Source organism: Vulpes lagopus, chromosome 1, assembly GCF_018345385.1.
Source record: "Vulpes lagopus strain Blue_001 chromosome 1, ASM1834538v1, whole genome shotgun sequence".
NCBI lineage: Eukaryota > Metazoa > Chordata > Mammalia > Carnivora > Canidae > Vulpes > Vulpes lagopus.
This window is the reverse complement of record NC_054824.1, coordinates 155,050,911-155,069,893: the sequence shown is the minus strand read 5'-3', so window position 1 is coordinate 155,069,893 and position 18,983 is coordinate 155,050,911. Positions and strand designations below refer to the sequence as shown.

Below are 18,983 nucleotides of genomic sequence, written 5' to 3'. Positions count from 1 at the left end.
CCAATTTTAAAAACAACTTAAACATACACACACAACTAAATCCAAGATCAAATAATTCAGATTCAAGAAACTTCAAATAGTTCATTTTTAATGCAAAATACTTATGAAAGATAACCTTCAAATTTCCAGTTCTGTCATTATAGAAGACTGGCCTAAGATATTCAGGGCTCCTTTAAACATCTTTGGTGGCTTGATAACAGCAATTTAACATTCTGAGCCCTAAACTTATTCCAAAATCCAGTGACCAGATGAATATAGTAGATTAACAATTACTGCAATCGAGGCAACAATAAAACACGTTTTATTTCTTCTGCTTTATACTGCCTGTCGATGCAGAGAATAATACATTTAAAAATATGACAGAATACTATACAATTTAAACCTGAATAGTCACTTTGTTTTCCTTTGACTACTGGGGTTTTCGACAATGACAAAATGAAAGGAATCAAATTAGTTTGGGAAAGATGTTAAAAATTACTTTACAATAATAGCTTGGAGGCAGAATGGTCCTTTCAGATATTAAAAACATTTGGTCGGCTGTCGCGTGAATTTTCAAGACCTGGACTCAAAGTACCATTATAATTAACAGGTGGGGCAAGTTAAGAAGGAAGCAACAGTGGGTCTTCAGGAAACTTGTGAGAAGCTGCCTGACAGACGCATAAGGAGACAGGCCAATTATAAACTTACTAAGGCTCAACAGTAATCTAAAATTCTCTATCAAGCTTGAAAGGGATAAAGCACAGCATCCTACCACATTCCCAGGGCGTTTTATTCAGCACTTCAAGATAAACTGGTAAAAACTAGGATGAAAAATGCCTAAAAGAAGTCTTCTATGTCAGAAATCATAGGTGGAAGCACTACCTCACAATGTAATTCTAAAAATTACTTATCAAAATAAACAAATTTGTCCAGACTAAAGACAAATTCAAAAAGAATTTTGAATTATTTTTTAAAAAACTGTTTGCAAAGCAAATACTTTCTTCTAAGTATCTACCTTATTTGAAACATTGTAATTTCAATCTAAAAACATATAGCCTTCATTCTCTTCAACTTCACTTTACTCACTGAAATAGGTTCTAAGGCAAATGATCTCTCCTTCTTTAGCCTGGCAGCTTCTTACTTGAGTTTGGGAGGTCACAAAGAACAGCTCTAAAATAAGCATTTATATTGATCCACTTCCATGATTATACTTACTTAAAACCCATGGTCTCCTTCTGGGAATTTGAGGGGGTGAATTTTTACAAAGCATAGAATGCCAACCAAAATAGAAGGCTAGTTAACAGTACTCATCCTTTCCTCTATTACAAAAATTCTAACAGTGGAATTTTGTTTATAAAATGCAGCGTACATTTTATCATCCTGGATAAAATATCTACAGCCTCGGTAGTGGTTAAATTGCAGCTATAAAGGAAATTGTCCTGAGATAAATGGTTTCCCTATGAGAAGGTTTCACTGCTACACTTCACCTCAGGACAATAAATCAAATTAACTGCACCTTGTCCTCAGTCCAATGACATCATCAGTTTGACCACATCTTGGGAATCGGGTGCAAAAACATATGCTATTTAAGGCATGAAATCATATTACTGCTTTTTGTCCATTCGACCTCATGCTTCAGGTCTCTGAAGCAGTCATTCACCTGAACATTCACATGAAAGCTACAGACTTTTTTCCCTGCTGCATTCAGGGCCTGCCTAGTGGAGGTGAAAAAGGAAAAATGATAAGAACTGGTCATTGGAAATTAGCTTGCTTTTAGCCCATCAAATCTACAATTTTGTTACAAATTAAACTGAAGACTAATGTCTCCCAAAATATGTACCTAGCAACTGACCATAAAGTGCCTTATATTTTCAAAGGTTTAACACATCAATGCTAAATAACATTTCTCTGGTACTTTACTAATAGGGTAAAAAACCACCAATGAGAAGCAGCGCTGTTTAAAAAAAAAAAAAAACACATTAAAACTATGTAAAATAAAAAAGAAAGAAAACTTTAACAAGGGAAAGACCAAAAATGAAAATTACTGTTTCTTCTGAATTACGGAAGTTAGCCTGACTTTCACAGACCAACTGTCCTAATTCTACATAAAACATAAAATCAATTCTGACAACTTAAAGAGGGGTGGGTGTGCTGGGAGAAGAATAAGTTACAAGATCAGGGTAGACACAATGCCTATGTTTATTATTCTACTATGTTCACTCATTTAACCATGACACAAATACTTAAAGAAAACATAACCCCATTTCTGTTTTTAGGAGTGCTACCATTAAAATAAGCAAACCTTAACAGGGATAGCACAAAATTAATATCAGCCATCTTTTAAATTAGAATGAAGAAGTTGAAAAGGAAATGCAGCACTGAGACATTCTGAAAGTGCTGTTAATTGGAACTTCTAAAACATTTAGTTATTCTACAACTCCTAGGAAAAAACTATGGATTTTACAAATACTTCAGACCTTTACAAAGCCTAAAAGTCTTTAACTTGGAGTTCTGTAGAAGCCAAGGGGCAGGGGAGAACTATCACCAAAGTAAAGTGATTTATTTGTATGAAATCAAAATAGGTTTCAGTCGCCTCTGAAAATGAGAAGATTTTCTTTCCTTAGGCCTAATATTACTGCAAACTGTAAGAAAGTCTTTTTAAGAGAAAACAAAACACGACAGAGTTGAAGCTTAGCTAGGAGCTGCTTTACTGCTGGTTAAGGCCCCAGGAGGGTTTGTTTTGCCCGCGGAGGACGGGTATGTGTATGGAAGTTGGTAGGGGAAAGTCATTTTGGTTATTAGTAAATAAATCAAGCGGCAGAGAATGAGGCCTAGGCAACTGCTAGAGGAGCCAAGGCCTAGCTCTCCCCCTGCTCTTCCCAGCACAGCCTGGGTTTGATCTCAGAGCCCCGTGGATTGCCAAGGAAAAAAAAAAAAAGAATCATATCGAACCACAAAAGCACATGGGGCGAATGTAAAATATAAACACGGCGTTGGGCTGTGAGTGGCTGTTATTAAAGGTCTGAATTACTAAACATGAGAGGCGGGGAAAGCCAGGCGGCCATTTCAATAATATAAACCTCCCCGAATTAGACATTATTCAAATGAGAGAGGTTCGGCTAAGCCGAGAGTAGAGAGGACCCAGCGCCCAGCAAGAAACCGACACCGCAGGACCGGGGAGGGGGATCCCCGCCCCTACCTAACTCCCCACAGGAGAGGGGAAATCTAGAATATTATCAACTTGTCAGGCCAGCCGGTTCTGGGGCAGGGGCAGGAGGGCAGCCCTCTCTCCATCCAAGTTCCTGAGAGGCCTCCGGGTGCTTCTGGGGCCTGAGAGCCAGAGGCCCCCGAGGGCCCCCGGCCCGGTCCGCCCGGGTTGGGCGCGGGGGCGGGGGCGCGGGAAGGGGCGGGGGCGGGGGGGAACGGAGATCAGACCACGCCAGACACCTCCAGCCAACTCCCCAGGGAAAGCACGACCCACCGGGACCGCTGACCGACGGTCCGGAACACATGGGGCTGCCCCGGAGGGCATCCCCCTCCGAGGGGAACTTTCCACGAGGGCCGCCTTCCCAGCCCGTCCGCCCCGGAGGGGGCGAAGCGGACCCCTGCGCGGGCTCCCCACCCCCGCCGCCCCGAGGCCACCTCACAGCGCCCACGGCCGCTTGCCCCTACCCACCTAGGGCGCAGGCCCGGTTCAGGTCAGGCCGCCACACGGGGGACAAGCGGGGCGCGGCCGAGGTGCCCGGGGCCGTGACCCCCGGGCTCGGCCCCGCTCGGACCCCCGTGCGGCGGCGGGGCGCGGGCAGAACGCTCTCCCCGGGCGCACCCCCGGGCACCCCCGGGCGCCCTCCGGGCCGAGCCCCCCCCCGCCCGGGCCCTCTCCCGGGGGGGACGCGTGTGGCTGTCCGGCCGCCGGGGTCCGCTCCGGCCCCGCCGCCTCCCCGGCATTGTGCTCGCCGCCACCTCCATCCCCCTCCACGCCCCCCCCACCCCGCGCCCGCCCGGCCCGGGTCGCCCGCCCGCGCCCCGCCGGCCCAGCGGCTATGAATATGTAAAATGTCTTTATTGTCCTCTCCCTGTGCCCCGGCCCCGCGGCCCCGCCGTGGACCCGCTCGGGTTCGGGCACGGCGGCGAAGAGGCGGCGGCGGCCGGCGGAGGAGGAGGGCCGGTGCCGGCGGGCGGGCGAGCGGCGGCGGCGGCGGGGTGGGCCGGGGGCAGGAGGAGCGCGGTGGATCGCAGCCCCCTTTGCCCCTTGTCTTCCCCCTCCGCCTGGCCGCTCCGAGCCTCTTTTCCCCTCCGTTCGGCGCCCGGCGGGGGCTCCGTGCTCCCCGGCCCCCCATCTCCCCGCCGTTAATTATAATAATCCTGAGTACTAATAAATTATGCTAAGTCGCGGGGGGGGCAGCGGGAGCCGGGGTTGAGTATGAATATGAATATGTAAAATGCTGTAATGATTACCTGCTGCTGCTGCCGCCGCGGCTGAACTCTCATCTTGACTCGCTGCTCCTCCGTCCGCCATTTTGAATATTTTAACCAAAATCGCCCGGTCGATAAACCCTCCCTCGCTCCGGCTCCCCTCCCCCCTCCCGCCCTTCGTGCCTCCTCCCTCCTCTCCGCCCCCTCCCGCTCCTTCCTCTCCCCGGGCTCGCGCCAGGGGGCGCGCGAGGCCGTCCCCTTGGAGGAGCCCCACCCCTTCGGGCGCTCTGCGCACGCGCCTCCGGGCCGCCGTGGCTCTCCAGTAGCTAAAGCGCCCTCAACCTGCCAGTCACCCCTTTGCTGCACTTTCCCCCCGCCCCCCCCGCCCCTCTCGGCTCTGCACATGCGCAACGCTTTCCACGCGCCTGAGATGCAGGCGGCGCATGCGTTACCTCTCCTGGGCTCCTTCTTGAAGCGTAACCTGTGTAGCACGTTGAGCATTCGTCCCTTCTTACTACCCCCCCTCTCCTCCCGCCTCACTGCCCTCCCAGCCTCACTCCGACGTTCCCCAATGGACAGTGGCATTTTGAAAGAAGGGCAGGGGGCACGGCGGCCCAGAGCGTGGAAACGCGTGGAGTACCCGCGGGCAGGACCAGCCCCGGCGTCCCCTCCGCTGCGCGCTTTTTAAGGCTTTCCGCGCAGTTGAACCTCTGGCAACAAAGGAGGGGCAGCTCCCCTGCTAGGTAATTTCCGGCCCGGTGGGCAGGTAGGGGCGGAAACGCCCGCCGCGGGGAGCCGGGCTGGAGGCACCTGCTGAGCTCTGCGCGGGCGTCCCGCTTTAAATTTGAATCCTAACGAGTCCCCGCCCCCAGCTCCGCGAATGCTGGAGACCCGGCCGGGCGAGCGCGCGGGGGAGGGTCTCGTGCTGGTTTTAATTAGCCTCCCATCCCTTCTGCTCTACTTGTTTGTAACCCCCGGTCGCTTCTGGGGCGCCGGACGCTCCAGTGGCCCGTGCCTGCCCCTGCCCCTGCCCCTGCCCCTGCCCTTGGCGGGGTTTTCCTGCGCCCCGATCGCCGCTCGCCCGACAGGAGCGCGTAGCCGGCGCCCTGGGCCGTGGGAAGCCGTTCTCCCCTGACTTTGGCTTGGGAACATACTTAAAACCTAGCCGTAAACTGGAAACTGATAACCTTAAAAAAAAAAAAAAAAAAAAATCTCGAAATCAGCGGTAGCCTCATCCAGAATGTCACTGTTTCTCAGGGCAAATAAGAGAGCAGGCGTTTTGTGTTGTAAATCTCTTTTATTTCAGTCATGTTCTAAGACTTATCTTTAAAGGTAAATTTCCCTGGACAAGACCCAGGTCAATTATTTTACGAATTTTTTTTTTTAAAAAGCCCTAAGATTTTTCCAGTTTGGGTTTTTGTTGGCTTGTTTGTTTGTTTTTGGTCTTTGTTTTTGAGGCTGAATACAAAAGCATCTCTCCTAAGTGAAGTTAGAAAAAAAGAAATTCAGGAGGCCCCTGGGCGGCTCAGTGGGTTGAGTCTGTGATTCTTGATTTCAGCGTCCTGAGTTCAAGCCCCACCTTTGGTGTAGAGCTTAGTTGTTTTGTTTGTTTTTTTTTAATAAAAAAGAAATTCAATCCTAGATTGTCTTGAGAGAAATGACTGTAAAGTTTAAATGGAGTAGAATTGCCGATTCCACATAAAAGAAAAACGGATCTCTAAGAGAGCGGTTATTCTAACGGCTAAAGTTTTAATCACGGGTCTTAGCCTCCTCATTGAATTCCTTACACTGTGCGAGTACAGATGAAGCTATTGTCAGTGACAGCCAATGAATTTGGGGTGGGATTGATTTATTCATGGTAATTAAGCCGTAGGGTGTGTGCTTGACTGTGCAAACCAAATAATTGGGCCACCATATAATCTAATTATTTCAAGCCACGCCAACCAACACACAGTTAAGGAAATGCAAATTTCAGTGGTGTTACAATTAATCCGGAAATATAGCCTAAGTTATATTCACCGGCATTACCATAAGGGAAGTCTCAAAATCTTCAACCTATTTGAAGCAAAGTTAATTACAGGTACCTGCTCTGAGGGCAAGGAAATACCTCCACTAAGAAAAAGAACCTAAATACCTAAATTCCTATCTTCTATCTTGATCTTTGTTTTGCTCTTTAGCTTAAAAAAGCAAATTAATATGACTCTCAGAAAGTAATTGAAGCCTGTGCATGTGCTATTCATTCTTTATCTCATTTCCATAAAAAGAAATTTTCATAGAATGAATTTTTATTTAAGGAAGAATAGCTCTGTGAGGAAAAAAACAGTTTAAAATAGTCTATATCAATGATTCATTTTCCTCCTAATGAAAACGTTTATGCCTGGGCATAGTAGGTATTCATAAATATTTGCTGAATAAAAATAATGAATAATACAGTTATATATGTTAGGATTATTTTTAAAAAATGATTAAGTCATTTATTCAACAAATATTTATGAACATCTGCATTCTGCCATCAACTTTACTAAGTGATAAAAATTAAAAATGTAGAAAACACTGCTTTGACCTCAGCAAACTCTGTGTATCAATTCTTTTTTTTAATCCTCACAACTCTGGGAGGTAGAAACTGTTAATCCCAATTTTCCAGGATGAGGAAATTGAGACACAGAGATGTTACATTACTTGCCTTTATTGGGGTTTTCCAGAGAAACAAAACCAATGGAATATATAAATGACTTTCATTATGCAGTTGACACTTGACAAGGCAGGGTTTAGGATTACTGACCCTCCCAAGCAAGTGAAAGTTCAAGTATAGCTTTTAATTCCTCAAAAACTTAACTGCTAACAGCCTACTGTTGACTGGGGAAGCCTTACCAATAACATAAATAGTCAAACAGTGAATTAACACTATTTTGTGTATTATATGTATTATAAATAAATATACCACATTTTGTGTGTTATTTGTATGTTATATATATTGTGTTACTGAATTCTTACAATAAAGTAAGCTAGAGAAAAAATGCTATTAAAATGATAAGGAAAAGAAAATACATTTACAGTACTCTGTGATAAAAAAAATTCATGTATAAGTAGACCTGCACACTTCAAACCCATGTTGTTCAAGGACCAACTGTATATATGAAAGAGATTTGTTATAAGGAATTTGCTTATACAGTTTTGGAGGTTGAGAAGTCACTTTATGTTCCTTCTACCATTATCCCATACCCTTAATATCCATCCTCACACGTGTTCCCCAGATTTCTGTCTGTATAAATTAGAAAACTCATGCAGTTCTTTTAGAATGTAGCGTCTCTCCTCACAAGTCAGATGATGAGGAGCTCAGATCTCATGGTAATTTGGTGGCTATGATTAAGCATTCAGTCTCTCCTAAGGTCTAGCAGCAGGCCAAGAGCTATTTTTCAAAAGGAGAATAGTTATCCATAGAGGATGTCAGGCTTTGTTCTAAAATCCTGAGTCTGAGCTGCAGGTCACCTGTTGAGACCTGCCAGAGACTCCTAGTAGCTTCCTTACCTGCCACTGACACTTCAAGCACCATTGGATCTGCTGGATCATATGGCGGAAATGGCAGAGCAGCTTGCACAGCACTCGGGACATATTACAGAGTCTTCTCATTCAGCAGCTTTTTGAGTCACTTGGAAAATAGGTTGGAATAATACACTCCAATGGAATATGTTGCCTCCAAAATCCAAAGAGTTCCACTCAGCATTGTGCCTCTTTTTTTACTGTAAGAGAGGCCAAATGTAACAACTTATCCATTACCTTAGAAGGGATATGTTGACATGCCCCACACTACTGGATTCCCCCCAAATTTCACTGAGATAGAAGGCCCCTCAATTTGTGCCAGATTTATTTCCAATGTCTTACCAATAAGCCTACTGTGGGTACTGCTTCTTGCTCACCATGTCCAATCAGCATGATATCATCAGTGTAATGGATTAGTGTGACAACCTGTGGAAGGGAAAGGAGATCAAGATTCCCATGAATTAAATTAGAACATAGAGCTGGAAAGTTGATATACCTCTGAGGTGGGACAGGAAAGGTAGAATGCTGGCCTTGCCAGCTGAAAGCAAACTGCTTTTGGTGGTTCTTATTGACAGGGATAAAGAAAAAAGCATGCCAGCCCAATAGCTGCATATCAGTTTCCAGGATATGTGTTAATTTGCTCAAACAACAAAACCACATATGGTATAGCAGCTGCAAGTACAACCACCACTAATTCAGTTTAACAATAATCCACTATCATTCTCTAAGATCCACCTGTCTTCTGTACAAACCACATAGGAGAGTTAAATGGGGATGTGGTGGGAACGACCACCCCTACATCTTTCAAATCCTTGATGGTGGCACTAATCCCTGCAATCCCTCCAATATGCAGTGTTGCTTTTAGTGTATTATTTTCCTAAATACAAGTAGATCTAGTGGCTTCCATATGGCCTTTCCTGCTATAATAGTCTCACTCCACAGGTCAGGGAACCAACGTGGGGATCCTGCCAGTTGCTTCAATTTTTCAGGACGGGGAAAACTGAGGCATAGAGATGTGAAGTAACTTGCCTAATGCCACACCACTGTTGAAAAGTATACAGGCCAGGAGCTTACTCTTCATGGTACCAGTCTGCTACTTGCTTTGAATCAGGCAAAATCCTGGAGGTTCATATATTTCAATGTGGGAAGAGAACATATTAATGGTTAGGTCCTTGTATGTAATCTCATCATAATAAAAACATAGACATGGGTGAAAACTTACATTCACACAAAAACATACATAAATAGCAGCTCTGTTACAACTGTCAAAAACTAGAAACAATCCAAATGTCCTTCTGCAGGTGAATGAATAAACAAACAGGGATACCTGCATGCTGTGGAATACTATTCAGCAACAAAAAGGGATGAACTACCAACACAACAACTTCAACGAATCTCAAAGGCATTGTGCTGAGTGAAAGAAGGCAGTCCCAAAAGGAATCCTACTATCTGATTCCATTTGTACGACATTCTTGAAATCCCAAAACTATGGTGATGGAAAACAGATGAGTGGTTCCCAGGAGATAATGGCGGGAGAAGGTGCAACTGTAAGGGATAGGCATGTGAGAGGATTTTTGGGGTAATGGAATTGTTCTGTATCCTGATTGGGCTGGTGGGAATAAAAATCTATACATATGGTTTTATTCATATGTATACACACACACACAAGTATAGAAGCAGTCAACGGTATGATAGTAAGTCAGCCTAGGTATTCCTGTTACCAGGTGTTCCTTTATTAACAGTAGAAATATGCGAATGGGAAGGTGTCAGTGTGTCTTGCTAAAGGGAACCATGTAAGCCTTTGCAGCAGGGTCACCCCGTTCCTTCCTCTTTCTCCCTTTTCTCATCTGGAACATAGATGCCAAGACTAAAATTCGAGTAGATCTTTTGGGCTGTGGGGTGATGTTCTCAAGAGATCAGTCCATGTGAGGAGCAAGAAGCAAATCCGATCTTCTCCACGGGCTGAAGAGAAGCCTGGGCCTGAGCGTGGCATTGCCTTCCTTCACCTGAACTTAACTCTGGGTGCTGCTATGTTAGTTTTGTTAGACTGAAGAATCCAGACTCTGGAGGATGTATTCTAATGACTGTAATTACCGTAGGTAACTAAATTAAAAATGGTCATTTTTTATAAATATCTCCAACATTTTGCCCATTCATAAACATTATCATTCTAATAGAGCAAATTAATGTGTTTAGTGACTGGTAGTACATTTCGTAACTAATTAATCTTACAGCAGAGGCTTCCAAGCCATGTTTCATGAAGCCCTGAAGGCTGGCCTTAAGGTAGGATGAAAACCAACCTTCTACCTCCTCTTTATTCAGGAGGTATATATATACACCTGGAGCTTACATATATATATATATATAAGCTTAGCAATAGTAACTTTTAAAAGTTTTCAAAATAAAATGATCCATGGCTATTGTATATGAAGCATCAGGAGCTTAATCTCCTTTTCCTCCACATCTTACTTCATAACCAGGAGTTTTTCCAAGGAAGATTTTGATCTTGCCTTAGATACTTCCATGGTCCTCTACCTTGAACAGGTGGAGAGGGCTTCTAGTAAGTGAATGAATATATTCTGATCACATATATTAATATTCATAAAAGGATGTCAAACCTACTGGCTGTAGCTGACTGCTGCAATTTATGTTTCTACTCTTAATGTATAACGTAGAGTATTTGTACTCCTCAGAGAATGTACACTGAAGTTTTTAACAAGTCAATACTTATCAAAAAGCTCAATATCATTGATGGAAAACTATCTGATGGATACATAGCCCATTTTCCTCCCCTGGTTCAGGGTCAGAAAATTCATGACCCTACTCTTCCTACCATCCCTTCTCAAGCCTCTGGCCAACTTCTTTAATCCATAGCCCTTTCTTATGCTGAGCCTAGACTCCCTCAAACATGATTCTGTCCAACCAGTGCTTCAGGCAGTCATTGGCATCTCATCAGTGCTGGCATGCAGGATGAAATCCATTTGTAATTCCAACCCTAGATACTCTTAAAAGCTAAACTGTCACAAAGCTGTGCACTTGAAATACATCATTTTGTCCCCTTGTAGGCTTCTTTCCTAGAATTATGCTTTGGACTTATGTCATCAGCCTACATTAAAATCATAAGAAAAAAAAAACCTCTGAGAAATGTATCATATTTACTGTAGGAGTGTTTTTGGAGTGTCTATCTTCTTTCTGGGTATTCTTAATATCTGAAGGGCAGAGTTTTAAGAAATTTGCCCAAATTCATACAGTAAGGGACAGAGCTAAGAACTGAACCAAAGATTGCCTGATCTCTTACCTTCTCTGCCTTTCCTCTCTAAGGCCCCCACATTTGCTCCCTGCCTTGACGGCCATCTGCCTCCCCATCCTGACATTTGGCCTACATCTAGACATTCAGCCCTGGGCTTTGTTTCCATGAGGTTTTTTTGGTGCTTACTTTTTCCTGCATTCATTGATTCCATATCTGCCCTTCCTGTTTTCTCCTGCCTCTTCCTATCCCTTCTCATAAGCTTTTCTAGATAAACTCTTCCTGCATTTACTCATCAACTCATTATAGTCTGACATCTGCTCCAATCATTTTCCTGAAATTACTTTATTGGAAGTCACTGATGACCTCCTAACTGCCAGATCTGATAACATCTTCACTCCTCATCCTGTTCCATCTCTCCACAATTTGACAATGGTGATTGTTCCTCCCTTCTTAAAACCATCTTTCTAACTCTGGCCTGTGACAAATTGCTCTCCAATTTCTCCCCTTAGCTATCTTGACCGTGTCTTGGTTTTCCTCATTGGATCCTCTTTTTCTCCCCATCTAATAAAGGTACTCTCCAAGGATTTACCCTCATCCCTCTCCTCATTGCTGCAAGCCTCATGTCATTATCTATCCCCACAATTTCAGCTGTTATCCCTCTGAAGACAACCCCCAAATCTACACCTTCATGCTGCTTTCCCCTCCAACATCAGACTATGTTTGTTACATTTGTCTCTTTCACTAGAGTATAAACTATTCCAGGGGTGGTCCATCTTGTCCTCATTTTTTTATATCTTTTTTATGCTTAAAGTAACAGCTCAGGGGCTGGACATAGTCTATGTTTAACAATTTTTTTCATACTTCTCTCTGTATTTTAGTGACCATTCAATGGTGTATGAGAAGCCTTTATTCTCTCATAAGTATTCAGGTACCTACCAGGTGCTTGGCATGCTCTAGGCAAAATATTTCTGTTTGGTTTTTGGAACATCTTGAGATGAGTGCACATTTAATTCAACCTTTTTATCTTTCAAGTCTGTATCTATAACTCTATATTTGATCTATCTTAAGATGCACATTTTTTCACATTTTAGTATCTTTGAAATCAAGATGCATCTTACAAAGAATGTGCAGGAAAACATTGCATCATAGTTTAATTGGCAGCATTTTTTAATGGTACATAAAATAATGGTCTATCTTACAATCAGTAGCATTTTAAATTCCATGATATATGGTTTTTACATGAATTTTTATGGTTTAGATATTTCATTCTGATATGTTTTATCATCCAAGAAATATTTAATTATTCTGAGTATATACTAGACTTTTTAAGGCAGGACAAGAAATGTTTTAAAGGGATTTTCAATGACACGGGTTAAAACAAGAGGAAAAAGATTTCCACGGCCATACAAGTTTCACACATACAAGCATTTCCTCTGCTGTAAATATACAGCAATGACAGATAAAATGCAAAGACTGATAACCAAAAATAAATGGGCTCAAAAGCAGTTATCATTTCTAAGAATCAAGAAGAACACAAAACACAAACCATGAGTGAGTCTGTTGCAGTGGGCCTATTAGAGTATAGGCCCAGAGGCAGGCAATGGTGTCTGAAGTTTTAGTGCCACAAAGAGGACAAACCAGAACACACACACACACACACACACACACACACACACACACACTCCTTTTGTATCTGTAGGGCTTTGTTATAATTTTATCTTACATAAATCATCTTGATTATCTTACAAAAATGACAACTTAAAAATATAGCATTTTATGATACAGAGAATTCCCATGTTCACCCCATTCCCCACTTCTCCTCCTTTTTAGGAAACCATTTATATTTGCTGCTTATCCTTATCCATCTCTTCTTGCAGCTATATAAATTCTTATTTTTCTCCTTTTCTTTCACAAAAGAGAGTAGTTCCACCAAATTGTTCTGTACCCTGCTTTTTTCACTTAGCTGTATATTAAGAAGATCGTATCATGGAGATTTTACTCATTTTTTTTTATAGCTGCGTGTACTTCATCGTGTGTGTGAACTGTGGTTTACTCAACCAGTCCTCCTCTCTTGCTGGACAAGCTATATACAAAGTTTCCTGCTACTCACAATATCAAAGTGAGCAACCTTCTTCCTGAGTCATTTCACACTCCCACACACCTTTGTGAATGAAGGCTGAATAGAATTGCTTCCTGACTGCTGCCTGAGGCTATGGCTTTTTAGGAAGTTGAGGATCTGCCAAGTAGGAAGACCAAGACAGCCTTACAACCAGGAAGTAAATGGATCTGCTCCCTGGAATTCTCTAATATTGCTGGAACCCTAACCACCACCAGAAAACCCAGAATAGACTAGAGACCTGGCAGGTAGGGTGACAGTAATCACAAAACTATTAAACAGCAAAAGAGAGAGAAAGGAGAAAAACTTCAAAAAATATGTACACATGTATGTGTACAGATATATGTATTTCAAAAGCAAAATATATGTATGTACGTGTTAATATATATTACATATAAAATTGGGTCTGTACTTCAGAACTAGACCAGGATCAATTCCCAATGGTTCAAATATTTAAATGTAAAAAAATAAAAATAAAAATTCCAGAAGAAAACATGAATGAAATCCTTTATAAAAAGCTATTAAACGGGGATCCCGGGATCCCTGGGTGGCACAGGGGTTTAGCGCCTGCCTTTGGCCCAGGGCGCGATCCTAGAGACCCGGGATCGAATCCCACGTCGGGCTCCCGGTGCATGGAGCCTGCTTCTCCCTCTCACTGTGTCTCTGCCTCTCTCTCTGTGTGTGACTATCATAAATAAATAAAAATTTAAAAAAAATCTTTTAAAAAAAAACGGGGATCCCTGGGTGGCTCAGCAGTTTAGTGCCTAACTTGGACCAAGGCATGATCCTGGGGTCCTGGGATCGAGTCCCATATCCGGCTCCCTGCATGGAGCCTGCTTCCCCCTCTGCCTGTATCTCTGCCTCTCTCTCTCTCTCTCTCTCTCTCTCTCTCTCTCTCTCAGTCTGTCTCTCATGAATAAATAAATAAAATATTTTTAAAAAGCTATTAAGCGATATTATTATCATAAAAAATGGAATTTAAGGCAAAGGAATAAAAATACATGTTAAGGCTAATCCATCAAGAAGCTATAACAGGGGCACCTGGGTGGCTCAGTGGTTGAGCATCTGCCTTTGGCTGAAGTTGTGACTGGGGGTCCTGGGTTGGAGTCCTGCATGGGGCTCCCTGCATGGAGCCCGCTTCTCCCTCTGCTTGTGTCTCTGCCTCTCTCTGTGGGTTTCTCATGAATAAATAAATAAAAATATCTTCAAAATACAAATTAAAAAATTATGAATTTGTATGCAACTAACAACCTACCTTGAAATGTATAAAATAAAAACTAAATTACAAAGACTGACAAGATCATAAGCATAGAAGACCTCAATGAAAAAGGTGTTTCTCCCAATTATTACTTAACCAGAAATGTAAAGTAACCATGATGCCCATTCCCATCTTGTTAAAATCAAGTGAGTCGGGACCCTGGCAAGACGGAGCCCAAACTGCAGACCATTAATGTTTAGTTGTGTCTGGACATATCTAGCAGTGTGCGATGGATCAATAGACAACTGTTTACTTAAAGGTCTAAAGAAACTTCTTTTTTTTTTTTTTTTCTAAAGAAACTTCTGAGAGAAAAACTATCCTAAACGATTCTGGTACTGACAGCCTGACCATACATCCAAGTCCATCTTGATCTTTCAAGGGTAAAGGCAACTATGCTTTGGTTAAACTCAGGTTAAACTCCTGGCTCAGACTCCCATGAGCACTCATCTATGGCTTCCTGTGGAGAGGTAGCTCTGGAAGCAGAGGTGATACTCAAAATATTTAGCACCCAGTTTGGTTTGAGCATTGACTAAACAGAACAGACAAGCAACCCATCTGAGTAGATGCCAGCTGCACCCCATGCCTTCCCAGGGCATACTTGATGAATTTCAGCCCTTTCTATAAAGATTATTCTATGAAACTTGCTCTAGGACATGGAGACACAAGGAGCTCTGGTACTCCTCTGGTCAAGGTTAATGAAGGGGAGAGAGAGAACTCCAACCAACTCTGGCAAATCAAAAACTGCAGTGCTGGAAAGGAGACTAAGTAAATGAAAGGGTATAAAATGGGGGATGCCATGGGTAACTTATCAGACGTTTTTCTTTTCTTTTCTTTTTTTTTTTTTAAGATTTATTTATTTATTTATTTATTCAGAGAGAGAGAGAGAGAGAGAGAGAGAGAGAAGAGAGGCAGAGACAGGCAGAGGGAGAAGCAGGCTCCATGCAGGAAGCCCCACGTGGGACTCGATCCTGGGTCTCCAGGATCACATCCTGGGCTGCAGGCGGCCCTAAACCGCTGCGCCACCAGCACTGCCCTGAGACGCATTTCTTAAAAGATTTTACCTATTATTTATTTGAAAGAGGGGGAGAGAGCACAAGGATGGGGAGGGGTAGGGAGAGAGGAGAAGTCGGCTCCCGGCTGATTGGGGAGCCTGAACCCAGGACCCCAGGACCCCAGGATCACGACTTGAGCCACCCAGCCTGATGTATTGAAGGAGAAAAGATAGTGAGAAGGTTAGGTGAGTCCTGACATCAGTCAGACCTGAGATCCATCCCATTCTGCCTCTCCCCCTTACTGTTTCACCTCAGGCAAGATACACGAATGCCCTGGTGATCACAGTGCTCTCTAGTGTTGCTGTCATTGCAGGTGGTGGCAGGAGCATGGGACATACCTACAGGTTCCCAGAAATACCCTCGGAGAGGAGACCTGCATGGCTTGGCAGGGCAAGAGCCAGTGACACACAAGAGCCACACAAGTCAGCATCTTGAGTGTAAGCAGGAATAGGGAGAGAGCAAACTGGGATTTTTTTGGGCTATTTCTCTTTTATTTTACTTCAGTTTCATAGGTATCATTGCCGGATATAAAAACTACAATTCCTCCCCTCAAGAAAATTTTAGGTTATAGAGCATTCACCAGTGTAGGTTAAGTACACACTTTGTAGTATGCGTAGATCAGTCAGTCTCAAAGTAGACACATCTGACTGCTAACTCAAACGAGAATTGGGGACAGGGAGTCAAGCCAGTGGGAGGAAGGGGAGGGAGGAGACAACCACTGGCTTCCTGGTTGGGTGGCTGGAAGCCCCTACAAAGATAATACATAGAAGAGGTGAGGACCAGTACACCAATGGTGTAGACTATAGTTTCCCAACAGAGGGGATGTAGGGTGGAGGAAAGGGCTAAATGTACACTATCTCATTGAAACATTATCCATCCATCCTTGTGAAGGAAAGATCATTTCCATTGCTCAGAGGAACTAAGGTTGAGAGAAATTTAGTAATTTGCCCAGTCACATAGGCATTGAGATTTGAACCCAGAAGCACCTTACATCGGCTTTCCTTATTAAGCCAGGCTTCCCCAACTCAGGAGAGAGAAAAACCTAGTATTTCTCATTGCCAGATAGTTCTGATTGCTATTTGCTTTCTCATCTATTTCATATTATGATAATGTTTTCCTGGAATTGGATGATATAATACTAGAAATTGAAGATGTTTATTCGCTACAAAGATTACATATGCAGGCTTCCTGTCATAATCAAGGGAAGTTGCTCACATCATTTATGATTTCCAGTCTTCTCTGTATATGATAATGCTTATTTTAAAAAAAATCTGTTTTTACAAGCCTGCTGATCTTCAAAAGAGAAACAGGCAGAGGCAGGACAGTGATATACCCTTTTGATATTTATCAAGTCTGGAGTCTATCTTAAATTAGTTTGCTGGGAAGCATTGCATGTGATGAATGGTATAGTATTTAAATGATGCCGTGGATGTTCTCCCTTGTAATAAAGCAAATTACTCTAACAAAACTATTTTGTTTCATTTCTTCATACAAAATTCATGTTTGAATTTCATCTAGGTCCTAAAATTTTAAATTTCCACAACAAGTTCTATGCATTATTAAATTTTATACACCACTGCATTATGCTTTTGAAACTGATTGTACAATCTAATTAATTCTGAATATTAACTACAATTTCCATAAAATGAATAGGATAATGTTACTCAGGGTAAGATGGTGGGCTACTGTCGTCTGTTACCATCTCCCCAGGATCTCAATTATATGTACACTAAAACCACTTCTCTGGAAGTCCCTTATCTGGTAACTTCAATTTGGGGCAACATAGCCAAGAGCAAAAGTTAAATCAAAATGCCTCCAAATAGACCAAATAACTATCTTAAATACTTGCCCTCCATTCCTAGGCAAACCTTTCCAACCGTGTGTCAGAAGGCAGTTTTTTGTTTTTTGTTTTTTTTTGTTTTTGTTTTTGTTTTTTTGCTTTTTTTAAGAGAGACTGTTTACAAGAGTCATGTGACTTCTAGATCCAAAGCAGATTAAATTAAAGGGATGATGAGGTTAAAGTAGATTCCTAGAAACTGTCTCCTCAAGAGATGCAAGAAGAGTCTATGGACAGTGGATAACCTTGCAAGTGGAAATAACTATCAGAGTGGACACAGGAACCCAGAGAGCAGAGCAGATCAGCCCAATTTATCTTAGGAGAGCAGAGCCCTACATATGTCAGAGCCTGAGGGCTTTGCCATATCATGGCACAAAAAGTAATCCGTGCTCATGATGACTTGGAGATATCAAGGAATGGTTAAATTCATCCTTTTATTCTGTTTAAGAAAGTATCAAAGTGTAGTGTATTTTGGCATCTTTCCATCAGAAAGGTTAAAATAGTGTAAAATCTTAGGGGACTATTTCAATCGTTTGGAAAATTGACTTACTTAGAATATCACATTTCCTAATAATATAAAATAAGTGAGGGTCTTATTATACAACATAAGTTGAATCTTCTTTTCTCTGTTTAAAAAAAAAACAGATCACACAAATCACACTGATACCATACACCCCAGATGTCTCAAGACCCTACTGGACTGTGGGTACAAACGAAGTCAAATTATCATTGATTATTCCAAAGCTCCTGTTCACAGCACCAATCCCCATCACTTCAGAACATGAGCACCCTGTGAAAGTTGTCCTTCCGTGTGCCTCTGCTCAGAGCCACCCTGCCATCCCTACCAGGCAGGAGAAGGTGGCCTCCCAGGGCTGTGTGTGCTGGGTGTTTGGCTTACACAGAGACAGGTAGGCCTCCCAGGGCCTACTGTGCTGGGTGTTTGGCTTACACGGAGACAGGACATCTCACTCCATCACTGTTTTCTATTCTTTTCTTTTCTAAAAAATTTATTTATTTATTCATGAGAGACACACAGAGAGAGGCAGTGACATAGGCAGAGGGAGAAACAGGCTCCCTGCAGAAAGCCCAATGCGGCACTTGATCCCAGGACCTCAGATCACACCCTGAGCCAGAGATAAATGCTCAACCACTGAGCCACCCAGGCATCCCTTCTACCACTGTTTTCAAATTTGTCGCCTGGCCCAGAAGCATCACTGCTCGTGCCTCAAATCCCACCAAGTACTTTAAGAAAACGGTTTCTTTGGTTTCGGACTATCCTTTCTCTCCCTTGAGTTCAGCCCAGGAACAGGCACCATTCTTAATTCACTTTGCCCTCTTTTCTCTAGGTATTTACCCCAAACCACCCTTTCAAATGCCTCTCTCCAACAAGCATAGCAAGGAACACAGATTTTGGGGCTGCCAGCTACGGGTCCAGCAGCTCTACTCAACAACCACCAGCTGGGCCTGGGGCTCAGCTAGAGTATCATGCCCCATAATGTGGTTGGAATTCTTTTTTTTTTTTTTTTTCGTGGTTG

The 18,983-nt window shown here is 43.0% G+C and overlaps 1 protein-coding gene and 1 long non-coding RNA gene across 4 annotated transcripts in view; one reads left to right on the top strand and one right to left on the bottom strand.

Annotated features, from left to right (window-relative positions):
• The window catches only part of POU2F1 (POU class 2 homeobox 1), a 185,993-nt gene extending 181,468 nt beyond the window's left edge, over window positions 1–4,525 (bottom strand). The window contains exon 1 of one of the 2 annotated variants that reach the window (XM_041751754.1): window positions 4,438–4,525. In XM_041751754.1, coding sequence (XP_041607688.1) covers window positions 4,438–4,498 — 61 coding nt within the window. In that variant the 5' untranslated portion in view covers window positions 4,499–4,525. The remainder of the gene's footprint in view (window positions 1–4,437) is intronic. The other variant, XM_041751771.1, reaches the window with a different exon arrangement.
• Window positions 1–18,983, top strand: part of LOC121489165 — a 73,086-nt gene that overhangs the window by 12,008 nt on the left and 42,095 nt on the right. The gene's annotated exons all lie outside the window — the stretch shown is intronic.